This window comes from Giraffa tippelskirchi, chromosome 4 (assembly GCF_054371585.1).
Source record: "Giraffa tippelskirchi isolate mGirTip1 chromosome 4, T2T-mGirTip1v1.2.pri, whole genome shotgun sequence".
Lineage (NCBI taxonomy): Eukaryota > Metazoa > Chordata > Mammalia > Artiodactyla > Giraffidae > Giraffa > Giraffa tippelskirchi.
The window spans coordinates 33,483,162-33,506,732 of NC_137278.1; the positions used below are offsets into that span (position 1 = coordinate 33,483,162).

The following is a 23,571-nucleotide window of genomic DNA, read 5'->3' on the forward strand; positions in this document are numbered from 1 at the left end:
ACCATAAATAGTTACTGTTGTTGTAAGCCACCGGATTTGGGGGTAATTTATTATGCAGCAATGATAGCCACTGGGATACAACAGTGAATAAGAGATGTCCATGCCTTTCCAGGAGAAGACGGAGGTGTGATGAGTGTTTGAAGAATAAACAGTGATGCTCTGTAAGTGTCTAACAGGGAAATCTAAACCAGTTTGGCAGTTGAGGGTACTCTAACATCTTATTGTGAAATGGCCACTATCTCCCACAGTTTCTTTTTCCCAGCACAATGCTTGGCTGTGATGGTTGCTCAAAAATATTGCATAACCTATTGTGGCTTCTTAAAATTACTCTCCTTGTGGCAGTCTTCTTTCTTGTTTCCTTTATGTTCTGAGAGATGAACTTAACCAAAAGGCAGATCAGGAAATCCTAAAAACCTTCATTCGGCCTTTGTACTAAGTGGAAAACTACTATTATAGTTTATTAATTATAAACTGTCTTTCTCTGTATGTTGCATTATATAATACATCTTGCCTTGCAATGGTGGGGGTGAGTGCTGGTCTAACACTGTCTGGTTGATAAAAGGGAAAACATGGAAATTTTTTCCCTAAAATACTTCAGAATGAGTGGCATGATATGAATCCATGTAGACATTTTATGCAGATATATACATTATGACCCTCAGACGGACTGAGAGGGTGGTTCCCCAACAGAGTGGCCACAAGGGTTTCCCATGGCATCAATGGAGAACCTGTGTCGGTCTACCAATGCAGTCACAGGATCTTCACAACAGAATGTAGCAGATGCTCCAGGGTTATATGTTAATTATTAATAGCACTGGTTGATAAAATGTAGGACTTTCAGTTAAACTTGAATTTCAGATAAACAACAAATAATTTTATAGTATGGTTAGTATATTATTTCTTGTTTGTCTGAAATTCAAGTTTAACTGGGTGTCATATTTTGTTTGCTCTCTCTGGCAGTTCTAATGGTAATTAGTCCATAGACTATGGAATGATTAAATAAGAAAACAGAACATGGGTATGACTCAGGGAATTCTTTTTCTTCTAGGACTCACTACTTTCCTTTTTTCTACATCCCAGTCAACCCAAAAAATCTGTTTTCATTATGCCCAAGAATTCACATGCAATAAAGTTCACGTGGTTAGTCCTGGATTCTTTGCTTTATCCACATACATGAAAGTCTTTTGGTCTCTCAAGGAATGAGCACAACCTTCCATCCTTACCTCACTTTCATTGCAGCAGAACACATCCGAGAGGGTGTAGAACTCGGGGTCCAGGTCAGCAATGGCAGGTGCCGGATTGAACAATGTTTTCACTACAAAGGAGTGAAAAGGGAGTTCCGTGGTTATCGTTTTTAACATGGTGCATTTGTGAACATTCAGTAAGGGAAACCCCCAAGTACAACCATTTTCCCCAGCAGATTAAAAAATCAACTTAGTTATAGATGTAGAAAAGTTTGGAATCTCAATCTCTGTGATAGCCTAGTATCAACTCCTTCTTATGTCCATTTGGTCTGCTTTTTACTTTACAACATTTCAGCTCCAAGGGCAAGCATCAGTATTTACAACTAAGGTGGTAACAAAGTTCTGGCAAAGAGCAAGAAGAACATTAAAGAAGAATTTGAATGATGTGGCATGAAAGGACACGTGCAAATGTGAAAATGCAGGCTGGTGAACATTTTTGCAGATTACTTTAAGCACTTAGTTGCAAGGCTAGTTCGTAAATCCATTTTCCAGGAAAAAAATAAAGACATGATAGAAAGGAAAAAATGAAGAGCTCAAAAATTTCCTGGTAAGGATAGTAAGTAGGAGGGTCATGTACATATGCATGTTTTGAGCACCTATTTTTTTAATATCTTACGAATATATTCCACATACTCACGCAACCATGCAGATTCACACAAAAGCTTACAATCTTGGCTTCTATGGGCAATCTGGGAACATGAAGTAAAGATTGATAAAGGAGGAGAAATTCAATCAGAGGCTGAGAGCTAGCTCAGAATAGGAGACTACAAGAGGAGAATGGATGGGGACAGCAGAAAGAGGAGAAATGAGAATGTCACAGCCATCACAGTGTCAGAAGAAGTACATTTTTCAGAGGAGGAAAATGAGCCTCAGAGAGATGAGGTCAGCCTGAGGACACACACTGGGAGATGGTTAAGCAGGGTCCCTACCCAGGGTCCTCGGGCTTGAATTCTAGGGTTTAGTCATTTCTCAAGTGGTTGCCCTCTAGGATAGGACTCTGTGCATAGCAACACAAGCCCCCCATGCCAATGTGCACTATTTAACAATAGTCTTTGTTGTGGAACTTTGTAAACATTTTAAAAAAGTATTTAAAAATTACATTCACAGGAAGTTCTCCTTCTGTCAAAACACTTATGTATTCACCAGAATACCTGACTAGATTGGTTGGTCTTTTTTTTTAAACTTATTTTTAATTGGAGGATAGTTGCTTTACAGTGTTGTGTTGGTTTCTTGGTTGGTCATCTTTTCCTTACCTAGGTCCACTGACTTATGTGTTTAGTAACTCTGCTGCTGCTGCTGCTAAGTCGCTTCAGTCGTGTCCGACTTTTTTACTATAAACCCGCAGAGTAAAATACTCTAGCTGCAGTCCTCAGAGACTCTTTTAGAACAGTGGTTCACAAACTTGGCTGCATATCAGCCTCACTGGGAGAGCTTATTAAAATGCCCGATTTCTAGGCTCCACCTCACACCCACTGAATCAGAATCTCCGGGGGTGAGGTCAGTGTGTGTGCACAGTAACAAGTTTTGCAAGTGGCTCTCCCGTGGTTAGTCTGGTGCTGATCCATCCACGTTCCTGGAGAAGATGTGTATCAGCACGTGGCTAGTGAAAGCTGTCCACTCCTTCTGCCTGGGGAAGCGAGCTGGTGTATGGCTGCACCTTCTTTTGTCTTACTCAACATTTTGGTTTCGTCGGTGGATGTTGGCCAGCGGTTTGTAGGCCAACGCTATTCCCACATTTTCATTATTTTAGAATCTAGAATGTCCACCCACAGAAATTCTATGGTATATTTTTGACTGTTCATATTTTTGCACAGGGCTATTGTGAAGCTTAAATTAGAAAATGGATGTAAAAGCCGTGTGTAAACTGTAAAGTGTTGTACAAAAGTAAATGATTATTACTGTTATTATACTGTCCTTTAGCCATAGCCCCATACCCCTGCCTGTCCACCCATCTTGTCTGCCTTCTGTTGGAGTTTGGATCCTGGCAACAATCTCTCTCATTGGTTTTCCTGCTTCAGCAAGGTCTCAGAGATGTCAGTTATGCACAAAAACTGTCATTGTCCAGCATTCTAAAACACCCATTTAGTTTTTAGGTTTTCAAAACAAATATGTTGTTCCCTATTTTCCACAGGCATAGAGTTGAAACACCATTGCTCACCCTATCTGATCCTCAATTCTGCATCCAGCAGCTCTGAGCAGAGGTTAGAGCAAGCTGTCAGGATGGAACAACTGGACAGTCATTTTTCTTATAAAAGTTCCATTTTATTGCAAAAGAGTCTTGATCTAGCAATTCCTTTTCTAAACCTGTTCTATACACACACACCCAGGCCTGCAAAGATGAGGTACAGTAGTGTTCGTTCAGCTCTGCTTGTAACAGAAAAAAACAAAAGAAACTAAGTATCTATCAGAATAGATAAAAAATTATGACAAATACCCCCTGCTGCTACTCAAAAAAATGAAGCAGATCTCTGTTTTGTCAGAAAGACTTCTATAATTTATTTATAAGTAAAAAAAAAAAAAAGTATTATAGTAAAGTCTGTGGTAAGATCCCCCTCTTTTTTAAACAAAAGAAATAAAATATAACTATATGTGTATTTATATTTATACACCTACACAGAAGAGAAAAAAGTCCGAGAGATTACTCACTAAATTAATAAGTGATTAGTTACAAAAGGCTGAGAATAAATCTGACCACAGATTAGTTGCTATATACCATGCAAAGACATAATTCTTAAAATATATATAATATCTCACATCAAAAAACAAATACACTCTGAGTGAAATGATATAATGTCTTGGTTTCATTTCAAAATAATCCAAGGTTGCAGTGGAGGATAGGAGTAATGAGTTGGGGTATAAGTGAAACAAGATTGGCCAAGTGTTGATAATTGTTGAAGCTAAATGATAGTATATATGGGTTTACCATACTATCCTCTATATGTTCACATATATTTGAACTTTTTCACAATAAAAAAACAAATTTTAAAAGAAACAGTTACATTGAATTTTAAGCAATAATCGCTGGATTGAGAAATTCTGCAATTTAATTTGACTGTAAATACTGTATAAAAACCAGTCAAATCTTATTTGCCTATATCTTACTAAGGGGAAGCATTCTTACCAAAAGAAACTGAATACATCTGGTTAGAGTCCAACTAATAACTAAATTTAGGAGAAAAGTGAAAATACCATAAAGAAAGGATTCCCTTTGGCTCATGCTACCATAAATAAGCAAGGATACTTTACCATGATGAAAAAATGAAGAATCAGTAGGTAGAGCTCATCAAAGAAGAATGCAAATTTGTAATAGCCAAGATGGAAAAAAAAATGATGTCATCTTGGAACCATGTGAAACTAGAGAACACAGGATGTGCAATGCCGTGGAGTAACTTGGAGCTGAAGAGGTGACAGACGGTACTCGACAGTAATTATTATTCATTACCATGTACAATGGACTAAACTCCCAATTGTCTTAGCCTGTTGATGGCTGGCACAATAATATCAGTGAGGCACTGGTGAGGGAGGCAGGGAGGCAACTGTACAGGCAAAGACAGGAAAACGAAGCTGACTCTTAAAAGATGTCGGCATGAAAGGCAGAGGCTGGATAGTTAAGAAGGCCCTAAGAGCAAGCTCAGAGAAACAGGAGAAGACATCACCCTAAGTAAAGAAACCATGGGAGAGTTGGGCTACCCAAAACACTGGCTAGGCAGTCTCTCACTCTAGAGCTCCTTCTCTGTGACTTGAGCAACAAAAACACCCAAAGCTTAGGTTATGTGCTGAACCATGTCATCAAAGTCAAGGTGGCCAGCCAAGAAGCCTGGTTTGCTAAATGGAAAAGGACTAAAGTGGCATTAAAAGATATTTTGTATCCTACCTAGAATTTAATTTCTTGGAGATCTTACAATTTCAATTATTTATAATTGTTCCTGTAATGTTCCATTTGCTTTAAAATGGATATAAAGACCAGAACCAACATGCATAATTTCATCACAAGCAGCTGCAGCACCAGCTCTGCCTTGGGCCTCCCTCACAACAGTGTGACCTAGACAGGAGAGGGCTGTGGAGGGATCTCAAGTTATTTTTGACATTGCAGGTGTTGCATAAAACCAATGCTTTCATTTTGGTAAATTCTGAGACAGTATATTCAAAGATGGAGGGGGGACTTTCTTCTCTGTATTTTAACACCTGATATATAATCCAGTTATACAATGTTTAACTCAAACCTCACTGCTTATAAATATAGAGATAAGGGAGTCATGAAATAAACCCATGACAATGGGTTTATTGTCGTCAATGGATGACGACAATGATTTTACCATCTTTCTTGTAGATGGAATAAGGCTGATCAGCACCTATGCCAGCCCTGGGCAATGGACAGGACACTCAGTGCTCAACAGATCTTCATGCTGCCTGTTCTGCTCTGTGATCAGCCCACTCTCACATTACAACATTAGAGGAATGTGAGGGCTCTCAGTCCGATTCCCATGTTTCACAGAAGAAACTGAGGCCCAGTGAGAGGAACCAACGTACTTGCACGAGGTCCTCCATTTGGTAAATGATTTGATTCTGAATTCAAAGCCATACTTCATGACGCCCAAACCAGTGCTGCTTCTATTGTACCATACACTTCCCTCAGGTGAGAATGAAGACACGTTAAACTCAAACACACACACCCACAAACCACTCATAGTATAGAATCTAAGCTATGTCTGACTGGTAAGTACCAAATGGGGACCAGCTGGATACTAGACAAAGGCACATGTGTGCACGGTTGCTTGTGTATGTGTTTTATGTGGGCAGGTAGGGGACACACTGCCGAAAACACTGTAGGGTCTTGTCTCTGTGACTTAAGCAGTAATAACACTGAAAGCTTAGGCTACATGTTGGAGAGTATTGCAATTCACTGGTTTCACTTTTCTAGAGGTACTCTTCATAAAAGCTCAGTTCCTTGAAATCAATGGGATGTGGCAGTTTATTTAAAGTTTGCCCTAGGACATAGAACTTGGCTCTTGGAGTCTGGAATGATGTGACCTTGGTTGAGCTAATTACTTAACCTCTCCGAGTCTATCTTCTCCTCTTTAATCTGGTAGAATAATGTGTGCCTTACTTTGTCATAAGGCTTTTCTGAGGATCAAATATGTATGAAAGTGCTTTCTAAACTGTAAAGTACATATAGGTGCAGGTATTACTAGTCCCAATATTACAATATAAGAAAGATCATGCAGAATTTCCTGAGGCATGCTGGCTCTCAGGAAAAATGTGAAGTAGACTAAGTCGACTGTGGCCCTCCATCACCTGCTCCCACCCATTCCTGATGCCCCAGGTCCTCCAGCTCCTCAACAGAAAAACTGCCTGGCAGATAACAGAGGGAACATTGCTGGACCTCAACCAAATGACCACCCAGGTCAGGCTGCCTGCCCATCCAGATAACTCGAGCCTCACCTGTGAAAGGTTAGCTCTTCAATTGTGGTTGCTGTACCTTTCTCTCCTCCACAAGCTGGGTAGGTAACAGGCTATTAGACTAGGACAGAAGGAAGAGTCATCTCTGAGAAGCAAGGGATAGCAGGAAAAAAAGAGAAGTTACATGAGAACATGCTTTGACCTATACAAGGAAAGATAGGAGCTTGAATGAAGTGGCTTGTTGTACTCACATCACCTGATTATGATGAGTGCAGTGTGGAGAATGCTCACCCTAAGCCTTAGACTTTATCTGTGACACCCTAAGGAAACGTAACCAAATGAGTTTTGGCTTAAAATTCTTTCTGACAGCTTCGAGTCCATTAGAAATACATTAAATGTCAGTGCAAATTTGCCACAGCACATTGTTTTGCCAAGAAGAAATTTGTTAAATCAGGACATACATTTTAAAATTCTTTACAAAAATCATTTCGGTAACTTATTTTCCATTTATTGCTATGTAGAACACTAACACTTTGAGAGAAAGCACTTATTATAAACACACACACACACACACACACACACACACACTTTTCTTTTTTTCCTTTTTGTCTTGATGAGAAAGTTCAATCTGGAAAAGTCAGTGTGGTTCTCTCCCTATTTTCTTTTTAGTATAAGTCACAAAACTATGGCCACAATATCAAGAAGCCACTGTCTTAGATAAGTGGCTACTTTTTATTTTGATTTTTTTCACCAAAGGGTGCTGAGATCAGGATATTATCCTAATTTTAATTTAAAAAAAGAAGTGAAAGAGGGAAGAAAATTGGTGTCTACTGAGAAGTACTACACCAAACTTGGCATCCTATTTTATTTTATTTCATTCTTAGAACAATTCTGTAGGGGAGTATGTCTATATGCATTTAACAGACATGGCTCAAAAAAATCAGATAATTCTGCTAAGACTATAAAGCTAACAAGGAACAGAAATGGGATTCTAACTCAGATGATTTCCTATTAGTCAGTGGTAAAAAAAAAAGAAGCAAACAGAAAGAAATTACTTAGATTTTTTTCAAGTTTGTTATATGTTGGGGGTGAGAGAAGGGGAGTGGGTGAGAGAACAGATGAATCAAGATGAACCACGAGTTGACAACTGTTGAAGCTGGGTGATGGGTTTCCTTATAGAATTCTGCCTGCCTTTGTGTGTTTGAAAACTTCTAAAGCCTAAGATTAAACAAAACAAAAAGAGCTACTTAAAGGACACTGACAACATAGAAAATATTACATATAAATAATCTTTTGTTGTTTTTAGAAAAAGTGATAAAGTTTTATAAAAAGGAGGAAGATTTAATCTTCAATCCTTGAGATATTTATCCAAATGTACCTGGGCAGTGATTAGCCACGACCTGCAGCTTAAACTCTGCTTCTCAGAATGGAACTCATTCTACTACTTAGAGTATATCTTGGACAAGGGGCTCTTTCAGAGATTCCAGTTACTACTTGAATTATTTCTGCTAACTAGACTGGAGATTTATATTTCAGTATATCAGAAATGCTACTCATGTTATTTCTCCCCTCCCCATTTGTAAGGTTTTCTAACATTATTGAGAACTACAGGAAGACAGTGAATCTCAGATTAGAGAAAATATTTTACTGCAGAAAAATATGGCATTGCTTAACTTGAAAGGTTAACTTTCACCGAGACAGTGATAAAAGCTTTTATAGAAAGAAGGACAAATGTGTAAAATTACCTCCATTGCTGTGGGCTATTCTCAGGGCTTCCAAAGAAGTTGCAGGAGTTACTTCTAGCTGGCAGATCATTACTTTGGCTCTGCTAATGGCACTGGCTGCTTCCCTCAGGTCTTCTATATTCAAAAGTAAATTTGCTCCAGCTACTATAACGATGATATTCTGGCCTATAAAGAATTTCTAGACGTTTATATTAAATATCAAGCAAAATCAAGCAACAACATCCTGTAGTGTTACGTTCACCCTTAGAAAATCATTATATACAAAAATGTGTTATAAGTATGAATTTTAATATTTCTAAGTCATTCAGGTTAAATTTTGTATTCCTCATGGATCTTCTTTTGTATCTCTGTAGGAATCATATTATTCTGATCATCTTGAGCAAAAAAAAGATTTCCCTTCCAGTATTCTTATGTACACAGAATATTAGCTGATAAATTATATATAACATACTTAAAATAGTTTCTCTTATGGGAAATGGCTGATACAATGTATATGGTAAAGATTCTGAATCCTAAATGACAGATGTCATAATGATGAGTATAAACAGGGAGAAGCTTGCTTAATGCTAAAAACTAATGCTCTTTAGTATGCAGTCAGTTCATGTGTATGTCCCAGGGTATTTTGAAAAGTGATTTTGTAAATCAAAACAGATTTTATAATATTAAACAGATAAAAACTGTACTAGGTAAGTAGGGAGACAGTGATATCTGGCCTGTACTGTACTACATCAAACAGAAGCAGGACTGAGGAATCTTGTATGCTCATCACTTGGAGCCACTCTCTACAGTCCAACCCAAGTGGGGGAGGGATGGTGGTGCATTTTCTCTGTCAGGTGAACTCCCCAGAGCTGTGCTGTCCTTTAGGGTAGTCATGAGTACAAGCCACGTGTGGTGACTGAGCCCTTGAAATGTGGCTCGTCCCAACTGAGATGAGCTTCAGTTGCACAATACACAGCAGATTTCAAAGACTGAGTAGTAAGAAAAGAAGCTAACATATCTCATTAATTTTAAAGAACATTTTGATTACATGTTAAAGGATAATATTTTGGATTAAGTCAATATATTAATTTTACCTGGTTCTTTTTACTTTTTAAAATGTGGTTAAAAAGGTGGCTCAGTGGTAAAAAATCTGCCTGCCAGTGTAGAAGAGATGGCTTCGCTCTCTGGGTCAGGAAGATCCCTGGGAGGAGGAAGTGTCATCCCACTCCAGTATTCTTGCCTGGGAAATCCCATGGACAGAGGAGCCTGGCGGGCTACAGTCCATGGGGTCACAAAGAGTCAGACACGACTTAGTGACTAAACAACAACAGTGGAAAATGTAAATTTATGGATATAATTTGCATTATGGTCTACAGCACAGCCTGACTCAGAGGGATGGGCTGTAGCAGTCTTCTGTGCCCTAGGCTGCTTGTGCTGATTGTGTACAGACATGACCTAAAATCTCTTCTGACTACAGAACACGTGCTGGCCTGTCATGTTACCACAGGTATGTGTGTTGACCAAGGAGGACTTGATAACATGGGGGCGGTTCAGGGTAAACCCAATCTCAGTACTGGAAAAATTCAAAGTACCTGCATCGTGGAAGACAACATACCTCCTCTCCTTTTTCCTCCAGTGACTTCATTCTCTCGGCCACAGTCCACTGCTGCTCTGTGTTACTGACGGGTTTGGCCTGGCTTTGGCTGATGTGCAACAAAGCCCAAGATTACAGCTGTCTGGTGGACACTGTTATATGGCTAGCTCATTCATACCTCAAATTTAACTTGTCAGAACCACTACTCATCCCTCCACTTAAAGATGCTGCTTGTTGCCTCTTCGGGTATCTGTGTTAGCTCTTATTCCATATGCTCTAAACCAGACAAAGTCTACTGTAATAGGCAGCCCATACACAATATTAAATTATATCTTTGCATGGAAAACGTGGTATTGTGTCACACAGATAAGGAAGAAACAGAACTTGACGATATCCGTAGAAACCCCACCACCACCGAAAAAGAGGATTCAGACAGGAAATGAGCTGTTGTTGGCAGTGATAATTACATAAGATATGGCTTAAAGTAATGGACACAGACTGTTGTTAGAATGAAAACTTTTGTCTACTGTTTTTAAGTGGAATATATTTTTGGGGGGTTGTTAGTGCAACTCTGAGATCACTAAAGTAGACTAAAAATACCATATTTTCTGTGATAAATGATTTTGTGAAACTGCATTATAAATAAAAGACATATTGGGACAGTTCAGTTCAGTCAAATCCTAATTTAATACAGTGCACTCTGACTCCTCCCAGTGCAGTAGGTTCTTCTGTCCTAGGAGCTCCATGAAATGCTTGGTCCTTCTGAATACTGTGTGTGTGTGTGTGTGTATGTGCCCAGTCATGTCTGACTCTTTGTGACCCCATGGACTGTAGCCTGCCAGGCTCCTCTGTCCATGGAACTTTCCAGGCAAGAATACTGGAATAGGCTGCCATTTCCTACTCTGGGAGATCTTCCCGATCCAGGGATCGAACCCTTGTCTCCTGCATTGGCAGGTGGATTCTTTACCACTAGCAGCATTCAGAGGGTGGTGGGAAGCCCTCTGAATATTAACTCTGATTTAAAAAAATCTTATGTAGGTGTTTTTATACTTAAAATAGTTGGCAGAAATTCTAAAAGCTTTCCTTGAGGGTAAAGAGAAGTTACTGTTTTTCTTTGACTGCACCTTGCGGCATGTGGGATCTTTGTTCCCCAACCAGGGATTGAACCTGCACCCTCTGCAGTGTAAGCATGGATTCTTAACCACTGGACCATCAGGGAAGTCCTGGAAGGTTACTGTTTTTAAAAGACACATTTCAACTATTGCAAGGCCCTGTGACAGACATGGTTGTATATATAGACTTTTGAGATTTGATTGCTGTTTAAAGAGCAGACAAAACTGAACACTAATGACAAGTTATAAGCAATTGGTTGCTGCCATTTGCTCAGTAAATATTCTATAAATACGATTCATCAACTTTCCTTTGCACCTATCTATTTACATGTATTTACTTAGTAACTGAAGTGACAGATGAATACTTAACTACTTTTAGAGACAAATATCAATTCTGGGTTCACATGAAGGGTAATGCGATGCTACAGAATATAATTTTGAGGCAACTATATCACCTCATTTGTATTGGATGGACAATTTTGTATTTGAGCGATCAACTTGGGAAGTATAAATAAAGGGAAACATATATATTTAGATTGGAAAGACCATACATTAGGCCTTGGAGTGGTGAGTATGGTAAGAGACCACAGGAATAGGGTAAAAAACGGATGTTTCTGCTCTAGTTCTGGAAACGATACTCCAACGTGCAAAACATATACCTTCATTATCAACAATGATAGAAGCAGCTCCTGTTGCAGCTTCTTTAGTCTGATATGTAAATTCTAAAAGAAAAAAGAAATCATCACGTATGTACAGCCTGGCAGGGATAACCTATTTTTTAACAATTTCAATGCAACACTAATCCTTGGAAAAACTTTTTAACCTTTAACCATCTGGAATGATAAAAAAGAAACAAGTAATTAGTGCTAATTTATACCCATCACCTACACAATGAGGAACATACAAGTCTTCACACTTAGTTGTGCCTTTTTTCTACATTAGTGGCAGCCCGGCAAACCACCCCCGCTTCCAATTCCTTCAGATTATTCACAGTTGTACATGTGCATTTTCCTAGACCGCCATATTTCTTTTCTTCAGTGAAAGAAATGACAGACTTGAGATGAAAGACTAAAGGTCAAACTCATAAAATGAACTTGTTTGATTCTCTTCATTTTCATAAGCTTTGCATCTCATCAAGGATTATGGTCTGGCGCGTAAATGGAAATGTTGATCAGGCAGCCTTTGGCAGCAGCAAAGAGCCCTGAACTGGAGCCAAAGACCTGCATTCTAGTCCTAGCTCTCGCTCCAGCTTAGCTGTGTGCTCTTGGACACATTCAGAACCAATCTGGCCTTCAGTTTTCTCTCTTGTGACATGATGGTATCAGCATCAGTGGTTTCTCAGATCATTTCCAGCTATGACATTCAATGACTTTTCTTAAAATATCTTCTGTGAATGCAGCACCTGTTTTCTCTTGTCACCTACTTTTGAAACATTTCTACGAGATGAAGGTTTGTAACCTCCTACCATTTTATTCCCATCTGGAGAAATGTATATGAAAGAAGTAACCAAAGGGTAGTCAAGCAAGACTAGACAAAGCTGAGGATAAAAATTCTCTGGCCACCAGCGGAGGATCTAATAACTCTATTCTATATTCAACTTTTCTTATAACCAGATTCCAGAAGAAAGTTACAAAAACTAACTTTAAGAAAGATGAAATTTTACCTGTAGAAATATCATTCTGTTTTAAGTTTTCTATATAATCATTGCCAAAGGAATCTTTGCCAACCTGTACCAAAGAAATGATGAACATTAGATGTTTTACACTTAGTAAAATGCTACAATGTAGTTTTTAGAATACTTAGCATTTTAAAAGGGCATATCTGTACGGTACTTTATAAACATTAACTAATTAATCTTCTTAATGTAAGATGCTAGACTTGATTTCAACCCAAAGAATTGTTATATATTAATGTTCCATTTATATCCTGCCTAAAATGTGAAGCATTTAATGACTGTCACAAGTTCCATTGCTTCATTCTCATTTTGATCTGTTCATATGAAAATTCCCATTGAGACAGAGCTGTCCACCATCAACAATCCTCAATATTTATGAAGAATCTCAGTTATTCATACTATATATCTATATTATCTATAGCTCATACTGATATACTATAAATCACTATACATGAAGACAACTTTGGAATGACCTGCCTGGTGTTTTAGAATCTTCTTTATCTTCTCCTCTGACCCTGACATGGGGGGGCAAAGAGGAAGGAAGTTAAAAAGCCCTAGCTAACTTGGGTAAGTTGGTATAGTTGCATTCTGTTGTTTAGCATCCTAGCATGCATTCTGGTAATGATACTTCAGGTTTTCCTTTGGACTCTTCCAGTCATAGACAACATGAGTAGGGTGGCCTATTTGTTACAATTAGTGAATCTGAATTGACACATCATTATCACTTAAACTCCACAGCTTACATTTGGGTCCACTTGGGTATTGTACAATCTTTGGGTTTTGACAACTGTATAGACATGTATCCACCATTATAGTCTCATACAGAATTTGTTGTTGTTCCGTCACTAAGTTGTGTCCAGCTCTGTGCAACCCCATGGATTGTATCACACCAGGCTCCTCTGTCCTCCACTATTTCCCAGAATTTGTTCAAATTCATGTCCACTGAGTCGGTGATGCTATCTAACCATCTCATCTTCTGCCATCCTCTTCTCCTTTTGCCTTTAATTTTTCTCAGCATCAGGGTCTTTTCCAATGAGTACGCTCTTGCTCTTCGCATCAGAATATATATATATATAAAGCTATGTATCTTATTCCTTTCATAAGAACAATATAGCCAACTGGGTGCATATCTATGCCTAGGTTCCAATGTTTATTGTATTGAAATGTGGACAAAAAGCAATGGAGATCTGAGTCCTATTTAAAAAGGACTTTAAAAAGTCCTCTTATTTGTGCATTACAGAGTTGCACAGATTACTTGTGCAATGTTTTGTTGTTGTTGTTCAGTTGCTAAGTCATGTCTGACTCTTTGTGACCCCATGGACTGTAGATGCCAAGCGCCTTTGGCCTCCACCATCTCCCAGAGTTCGCCCAAATTCATGTCTGTTGAGTTGGTGATGCTATCTAACCATCTTATCCTCTGCTGCCCCCTTCTCCTTTTGCCTTCAGTCTTTCCCAGCATGAAGGTCTTTTACAATGAGTCAGCTCTTTGCATCAGGTGGCCATAAAAGAATGCCATCTTCCCTATTTCCTCTCCCACAAAATCTCTTACACACTTATTTATTCTTCTGGATTTACTTTAAAAAAGGATGAGAGAAGTGAACATCTTCCAATCTCCTTTGTTTACTTCTGACTCAAATGTAAGCAACTGGAAACTGATAACCAGAAGACCACTGACAAAATGTGGTCCACTGGAGAAGGGAATGGCAAACCACTTCAGTATTCTTGCCTTGAGAACCCCATGAACAGGCAAAAAGATTTAACACTGAAAGATGAACTCTCCAGGTCGGTAGGTGCCCAATATACTACTGGAGAAGAGTGAAGAAATGACTCCAGGAAGAATGAAGAGATGGAGCCAAAGCAAAAACAACGCCCAGTTGTGGATGTGACTGGTGATGGAAGTAAAGTCGGATGCTGTAAAGAACAATATTACATAGGAATCTGAAATGTTAGCTCCATGAATCAAGGTAAATTGGAAGTGGTCAAACAGGAGATGGCAAGAGTGAACATTAACACTTTAGGAATCAGCGAACTAAAATGGACTGGAATGGGCGAATTTAACTCAGATGACCATTATATCTACTACTGTGGGCAAGAATCCCTTAGAAGAAATGGAGTAGCCCTCATAGTCAACAAAATAGTCCAAAATGCAGTACTTGGGTGCAATCTCAAAAACAACCAAATGATCTCTGTTCGTTTCCAAGGCAAACACCATTCAGTATCACAGTAATCCAAGTCTATGCCCCAACCAGTAATGCTGAAAAAGCTGAAGTTAAATGGTTCTATGAAGACCTACAAGACCTTCTAGAACTAACACCCAAAAAAGATGTCCTTTTCATTATAGGGGACTGGAATGCAAAAGTAGGAAGTCAAGAGATACCTGGAGTAACAGGCAAGTTTGGCCTTGGAGTACAAAATGAAACAGGGCAAAGGCTAACAGAGTTTTGCCAAGAGAATGCATTGATCATAGCAAACACCCTCTTCCAACAACACAAGAGAGAACTCTACACATGGACATCACCAGATGGTCAATACTGAATCAGATTGATTATATTCTTTGCAGCCGAAGATGGAGAAGCTCTATACAGTCAGGAGAAACAAGAGCAGGAGCTGACTGTGGCTCAGATCATGAACTCCTTATTGCCAAATTCAGACTTAAATTGAAGAAAGTGGGGAAAACCACTAGAACATTCAGGTATGACCTAAATCAAATCCCTTACGATTATACAGTGGAAGTGACAAATAGATTCAAGGGATTAGATCTGATAGACAGCGTGCCTGAAGAACTATGGACGGAGGTTCATGACATTGTACAGGAGACAGGGATCAAGACCATCTCCAAAGAAGAGAAATGCAAAAAGGCAAAATGGTTGTCTGAGGAGGCCTTACAAATAGCTGGAAAAGAAGAGAAGCTAAAGGCAAAGGAGAAAAGGAAAGATACACCCATTTGAATGCAGAGTTCCAAAGAACAGCATGGAGATATAAGAAAGCCTTCCTCAGTGATCAATGCAAATAAATAGAGGAAACAATAGACTGGGAAAGACTAGAGATCTCTTCAAGAAAATTAGAGATATCAAGGGAACATTTCATGCAAAGATGAGTACAATAAAGGACAGAAATCGTATGGACCTAACAGAAGCAGAAGATACTAAGAAGAGATGGCAAGAATACACAAAGGACTATACAAAAAAGATCTTCATGACCCAGATAACCATGATGGTGTGATCACTCACCTAGAGCCAGACATCCTGGAATGTGAAGTCACCTGGGCCTTAGGAAGCATCACTACAAAGTTAGTGGAGGAAATGGAATTCCAGTTGAGCTATTTCAAATCCTAAAAGATGATGCTGTGAAAGTACTGCACTTAATATGCCAGCAAATTTGGAAAACTCAGCAGTGGCCACAGGACTGGAAAGGTCAGTTTTCATTCCAATCCCAAAGAAAGGCAATGCCAAAGAATGTTCAAACTACTGCACAGTTGTACTCATCTCACACTCTAGCAAACTAATGCTTTAAAATTCTCCAAGCCAGGCTTCTACAGTATGTCAACCATGAACTTCCAGATGTTCAAGCTGGATTTAGAGGATTTAGAAAAGGCAGAGGAACCAGAGATCAAATTGCCAACATCTGTTGGATCATAAAAAAAGCAAGAGAGTTCCAGAAGAACATCTATTTCTGCTTTATTGACTATGCCAAAGCCTTCGACTGTGTGGATTACAACAAACTGTGGAAAATTCTTTAAGAGATGGGAATACCAGACCACCTCACCTGCCTCCTGAGAAATCTGTATGCAGGTCAGGAAGCAACAGTTAGAACCAGACATGGAACAGACGGGTTCCAGATTGGGAAAGGAATACATCAAGGCTGTATATTGTCAGCCTGCTCATTTAACTTATATGCACAGTACATCATGCAAAATGTTGGGCTGGATGAAGTACAAACTGGAATCAATATTGCTGGGAGAAATATGAATAACCTCAGATATGCAGATGACACCACCTTTATGGCAGAAAGTGAAGAAGAACTGAAGAACCTCTTGATGAAAGTGAAAGAGGAGAGTGAAAGAGTTGGCTTAAAACTCAACATTCAGAAAACTAAGATCATGGCATCTGGTCCCATCACTTCATGGCAAATAGATGGGGAAACAATGGAAACAATGACAGACTTTATTTTTTTGGGCTCCAGAATCACTGCAGATGATGACTGCAGCCGTGAAGTTAAAAGACTCTTGCTACTTGGAAAAAAAGCTATGACCAACCTAGAAAGCATATTAAAAAGCAGAGACATTACTTTGCCAACAAAGGTCCGTCTAGTCAAAGCTATGGTTTTTCCAGTAGTCATGTATGGATGTGAGAGTTGGGACTATAAAGAAAGCTGAGCGCCGAAGAATTGATGCTTTAGAAGTGTGGTGTTGGAGAAGACTCTTGAGAGTCCCTTGGACTGCAAGGAGATCAAACCAGTCAATCCTAAAGGAAATGAACCCTGAATATTCATTGGAAGGACTGATGCTGAAGCTGAAACTCCAATACTTTGGCCACCTGATGTGAAGAACTGACTCGTTGGAAAAGACCCTGATGCTGGGAAAGATTAAAGGCAGGAGGAGAAGGGGACGACAGAGGATGAGGTGGTTGGATGGCATCACCGACTGGATGGACATGAGTTTGAGTAAAGTCTGGGAGCTGGTGATGAACAGGGCAGCCTGGCGTGCTGCAGTCCATGGTGTCACAAAGAGTCAGACATGACCGAGTGACTGAACTGAACTGAACTGAACTGAACCAGAAGTCAGGGGAACAGAAGCCAAGTAAAGGAGTCATTCATTGCTCACCACTGAGAGCTAAGTGAAAGTACCTTGAAAACCACTGTGAATGCTACAAGGGCAAGGCCCCAGAAATAATGACAGTTACAAAGGAATCCTCATGGGTATTGTTGGAGGCTTTCCCATTTTCCCTTCACACTTTGGCTGTCAAATGTGTGAAAACTTTAAATGTGGCCATGAGGCAAAATGGCGCTTGTGAGAATCAGGGCATCTGGAACTGATTTTCAGTTCCACTATTATCCTAATTAAAATGCTTTACAGTTTTCTGTAAACTATTCCACCTGAGCCAGGCTGTAGGGTGGGACTTGTATGAGTTATCTTAGGCAGGTAGGAAACCAAGATTTCTCAGCCTGAGGATGCCCAGGTTACACTGCAGACCAATTAAATCAGCCCCTGTGGCAGGTGGGACAGTGGCAAGGTCCCCAGGTGATTACAATGTGTGACCTCCAGTCAAGGCTGCTGGTTGCATGGTTAGAGCTGGGAGTGTCCGGAAAGCTGTGTCTGAGTGGAAATGAAGAGGGGGAGCATAGTCCTGCTTGGTTTCCATTGGGAAGTCTGCTCAGTGGGAGCCTGAAGGGACCTGCAGAATCTGCTGGGGGCAAGAGGCCCATCAGGGTCCAACACTGGCATCAAGGTACTGTAAAATCCGAAAGCTTTCTTTGGCTTGTGTTTGCTGACTCCAGACTGATTTTGACGTGGCCCAGACTTGCTTCCCCTTGCTTCTATTTCTCAGAAACTCATAGTTGGCAAAATAGTAGGATTTCTGTTTTTCAGAGTGGTCAGTAGAGGCACTCCTAACTTGAATGGTCAGTGTTTGTGTTAAAAACATGCTGTGAGTACAATATATTTATGCCTATTTCCTTGCCTTCTACTTACAAGAACTCAGAAGTCCTTTCGTCTCTCCTCTGCCTAATCAAACCTCACCTGTTTTTCAAGCATCAACTTAAGGCTTACCTTCTCAATTCTGGCCCTTGTTATTCCTTTCATTTCCAGAACTCCTACAGCGTTCCTCATGGATACCATATAATTAAACACTTAATTGAATATCATCTTATCGTGTTTGCCCAAACAGTCTTGAAGTCTAGTCTTCCTAAAAGTTTACTGGAGATTCTAGCTTAGCATATATTTATCCCTCCCCCAGTCCTGTGCACTAAAGGTGTTCTGTAAGTATTTGATCGTCTTAATTGCTTGTCTGTTCATTTTCCTTGAGTCTAGCATATCATTCTTAAAGGGACATGACTTACAGGCATCCAGACTATGCTGGTTATGGCTACAGAAAGCTTCTAGCCAAGGTTTTGCTTTGAACAGCCTTCTTGAAGGCACCTTCACATTCTTTTGGTTGCAGCAGTGAAATACTTTTGGGAAGAAAGACTCTGGGAAAACCACCTAGTCTGAGGTAGCCTGTGTCAGGTGAAAGAAGCCAAGTCAGCAGCAACTAGGGACAACCACTCAAATGTAAGCCAAGGCAACTTACGGAACCCCGGGTGCTCTTCAGGAAATCCCAGGTTTCAGCCCTACCTGAACATTGTAGAATGGAACTTTCTGCAATCATGAAATGTTCTATATCTGTGCTGCCCAGACAGACACTTGAAAATGCAGCCAGCATGACTGAGGAACTCAAATTTTTTTCTTTATTTTTAATTGAAGGGTAATTACAATATTGTGTTGGTTTCTGCCATACATCAAAATGGATCAGCTATAGGTATACACATGTCCAATCCCTCTGGAGCCTCCCTCCTACCTCCCTCCCCATCCCACCTCACTAGGTTGTCACAGAGCCCGGTTTGAGTTTCCTGAGTCATACAGCAAATTCCCACTGGCTCTCTATTTTACAAATGTTAGTGTTTATGTTTCCATGCTACGCTCTCCATTTGTCCCACCCCCTCCTTCCTACCCTCTATCCCCCTGTGTCCAGAAGTCTGTTCTCTTATGTTTGCATCTCCATTGCTGCCCTGCAAATAGCTTCATCAGTACCATCTTTCTAGATTCCATATATAAGTGTTAATATACGATATTTGTTTTTCTCTTTCTGATGAAGAACTCAATTTTTAATTTCACTTGAATTATGTTGAAATATAAATAGCCACATGTGGCCAGTGGCTAGTGTATTGGACAGTGCGGCTGTGGAGAGATGTGAATTAGGATCATGGAAAAGTAAAGGGCTGGACTGTGTTTGGGAACAAGAGCAGCTCCTCATGCTGAGGGCACTGAGGTGCTTCCTTCACTCTGAGGACTGGAAAGATCTCTCTGCATCGAGGGAGAGCCACTCAGCGGCTTCCACAGTCCAGAACTATGACCAGTGCTGAGGAGAGGAACTTCAGTTAGTGCGGTCATGATAACCAACACTGTCAAATGGGTGAGAATGATATTTTCTGCCATTCAAGGGTTCCAAGCGTCATTCATCCAAGGAATGATGCTTGGAATCCTTGAATGGCATAAAATATCTAGTAATTCCACCCATCAACATATACTTGAGCTAAATGAAACAGGGGACCAAGATAGCATACCCAGGGACACATGAAATGATATATACTGCTAAAAAAATGGTCACATGTATTAAAACAGGTTCCTGAGTTTCAAAGTTAGAATACATGAAGATACAATTAACAGTAAATCTAAGTTGAACATAATTTAATCTTTGTGATTCAAGAGATTTTGTGGCTTTTCAGTGCCTGAGGGTCACAATGAACAGCACGTTGAAGAGACTATAAGCTGCATTTGTTGTCACATAACAAAACTCAGCAGCTGCTTTTTTTGGAGGAAAACTCTCATAGTAATTTTATAACTTGTCATTTGTGGCTTTATCATAAAAGATGAAAGAAGAATACATAAAATTCCAGTTTATGCTGTCTGGTTGTTTAAATCCTAGATAAATGGGTGTTTACCTTACTGAATGATGGCTTTTAACATACAAAGTTAATGTTTCAATCTCCATTATCAGGCCTGCTTATCTGAGAGTGGTGGTGGGTTTGTGATAATCCAACTATTTTTTCCATTCTTCCTATATGAGGCATATTGGTTAGGGTCATAGGATCCTAGTGTTTGAACATGCATTTCTATCAATACAGCCAACTAGTTTTATCCAGTCGTCTTTCAACAGAGTTCAGAAAAGAGATTTCACTTCATTATGTATATTATCTATAAAGGCCTGGTGACTAGTTTTTGATCTTTGAAGATTAAAATCTCAGTGCATGATCAGTGGATTGTCCCACAGTAATCTAACATAGAGGGCTTCCCAGGTGGCATTAGTGGTAAAGAACCCACCTGCCAATGCAGAAGACTTATATAAGAGACTCAGGTTTGATCCCTGGGTCAGAAGATCCCCTGGAGGAGGGCATAGCTACCCACTCTGGTATTCTTGCCTGGAGAATCCCATGGACAGAGGAGCCTGGTGGGCTACAGTCCATAGGGTCACAAAGAGTTGGACATGACTGAAGCAACTTAGCACACGATCTAACATTTAGAAGGGTACTTTTATGGCTAACGTGATGGACACATTGCTTTTCAAGTTTTTCGTGGTGAAGGATCAGGTTTCTGTTTTTTTGTTTTTCATTTTCTATACATTATGGACTAATAATTTTTAAAATATAACAGTAAAATAAAATTACGAGTCATACAAAATACAAGGCCTAATTTATTATTGTTATATTCAACAGCTATAAAGATACCTTCAGATTGCTGGAAACGCTCCTAACTGCTTACTCTCAAGTTTCTGTACTGTTCTGATCAGTGACAGTTTGCCCTGAGGACCAGATTTTGAGTAGAACTGCTCTAACATACTGCCTCTGTCACAGACCTTTATGCCTTTAAAAAATTAAAAAAAAAAATTTTACATTGGAGCACAGTTGATTAAAAAATGTTGTGTTAGTTTCAGATGTACAGCAAAGTGGTTAAGTGTATACACATACATGTATCTGTTCTTCAAATGCTTTTCCCATTTAGGTTATTATAGAATATTGAGCAGAGTTCCCTGTGCTGCGCAGTAGGTCCTTTTTGGTTATCTATTTTAAATGTACTAGTGTGTATATGAATCTGACCATTCTTAAGAGAAAATAGATGACTGCTTATATGACAGTTTAGACTATCCCATTGTGTGAAGGAGGCAAGACCAGGTAATTTTGTGAAGGTCCTCCCAGTTTGCTGATTTGCTGTGTGGGTTGTCAGGGTCCACACCTGCTCATGGCTTCTTTCTACCCTCATGGGAAGCAAGGACCCTGGGCCCATGCTGGGTCACTGTTATGTTTAGCTGTTTATCCTGTCATGGTCCTCCTGAGCTGCCGCTTTTTGATATTTAGAAATAACTTCCTTCTAACATTTGGCTTCAGTGGAATGGAGGAGGAGGAAATACTTAAACTGGGTGAGGTCCGATGCAATGTGTCCTAACAGGCTCTTTGCCCTGCCAAGTAGACCTTCATTTTCTATATCTGCCTCAATTTTTAATGTCAAAACATTACCTCCAATTATCCTTGGACCATGACTTTGGCCCATGACTCAGCTGAATACTGACTGCACAACTCTTAACTTCTGGAAGTGTTTCATTATACAGGTATCACTGTGCACATGTTGATGGACTCTTGTTTAGCAGCCCTCATCACAACTGACAGACATTTCTCCTGAGTTCAGTGTAAGATGTTGTACCTGTGTCATCAAACAGTGTTCCTTCATCAGAGCTCGAATCTGAGCTTGTTGCAAGGCAGTAGTAGATAGGTTAATGTTGCTAACAAAGCCATAGAACATTTTCTACCTGTTTTTCTTTTGCTTCATCTGTTCATTTTTATCTTGAGTAATTTAATGATTTTGGTTTTCTACTTGGAATTTGTTACCTTTAAGAAACTGCTATAAGGCAGTTAGGTTAATTTGCTCAGTAAAAATATACCTCACAACTGAAAGAAATACTATGATTAATGGTTAACAATAACTCTTATTACAAAAGATTTTTTATTTTTATTTTTAAGAAGCCTAAGAATACGATGCAATTTGTTTAAGCTTAAATAAATCTACATCTAAAAGTCCCTCAGGGTATCTAAGCAAAGTAAACTTGTACAGGCTTTAGATGAGGCCATGTTTCCATGTCCTCTCAGTACAGACAATTAGGGTAAATTTCACTGTGGGGCTACACCACAGACGACTAGACCAGACACTGTAGACATAAAGAACTTTCAGAATTGTATAGGTGCTCACATAACCATCACACACAGACCAGAATAAAACAAACAGCATCACTGTTTAATCAACCTCCTTACTGGAGCATTTCCCAAAATACAGCCCTCTGTCTTCTATTCTGCTCACCTCCACTCCTATGGTCATGATTCATTTCCCAAGTTCAATTCCACAATTCAAATATTTCTATTTTGCATTTCTCCTTGCCTCAAGTTCAACAGACCTAAAATAAAACCAACCTCCAAATCTTTGAGTTGGATGAGATTGCAGGGGACATCCATTTTTTATTTTAATGGGCTTCAGGAATAGCTTTTATAAAGCTTCCAACAGGGGGTTCTCTAAACTCTCCTTTCACATCTCCAACTCTAGGGGACTCCCCTCTGCCCAGGGCACCCATTTTTGGTACCTTGCTTCCAATACCAGTACTAATTCTCTGTCCAGGTTTCCCAGCCAGGAAATGATACCATCCTCTTTTCACTTCCCACGCCCCGCTTAAAGCCTGCACCATCTGATTGTTCCCCAAACCCCCATTTCTAATCAGGTAGAGGATGGGTCAGGCCTAACACTTTTAATCAGCTCCTTCTCCCAGTCCCATAATTCTTAGCACATAATAGGTTATCAATAATTAATTGCTAATTGATATTTTAAAAATATTAAGAGCTCAACCTTAGCAAGAGAAGGTTTCTTAATTTGAATTTTGTGCTTCATGTGATGTTTTTGACCAATAGCCAGGTGAGAATTATATCATCAATTAGAATAAAGATACAGTTCCTTAGCAGATGAAGTGATAATTGTATAGCTTATACATCATTTAAAGACTCCTGTGGAGAGAAAAGTGCTGTATACAAT

General features: G+C 39.5%; 1 protein-coding gene across 3 annotated transcripts in view; it reads right to left on the reverse strand.

Annotated features, from left to right (window-relative positions):
- RBKS (ribokinase) overlaps positions 1-23,571 on the reverse strand; it is a 124,239-nt gene that overhangs the window by 70,635 nt on the left and 30,033 nt on the right. For all 3 annotated transcript variants that reach the window (XR_014051802.1, XM_081484264.1, XM_081484265.1), the window contains exons 3-6: positions 12,738-12,801; positions 11,734-11,796; positions 8,390-8,554; positions 1,224-1,315 (exon numbers count right to left, since the gene is read on the reverse strand). Coding sequence is in view for 2 of the 3 variants with exons in the window: in XM_081484264.1 (XP_081340390.1) it covers positions 1,224-1,315; positions 8,390-8,554; positions 11,734-11,796; positions 12,738-12,801 (384 nt within the window). In the remaining variant the exon portion in view is untranslated. The remainder of the gene's footprint in view (positions 1-1,223; positions 1,316-8,389; positions 8,555-11,733; positions 11,797-12,737; positions 12,802-23,571) is intronic.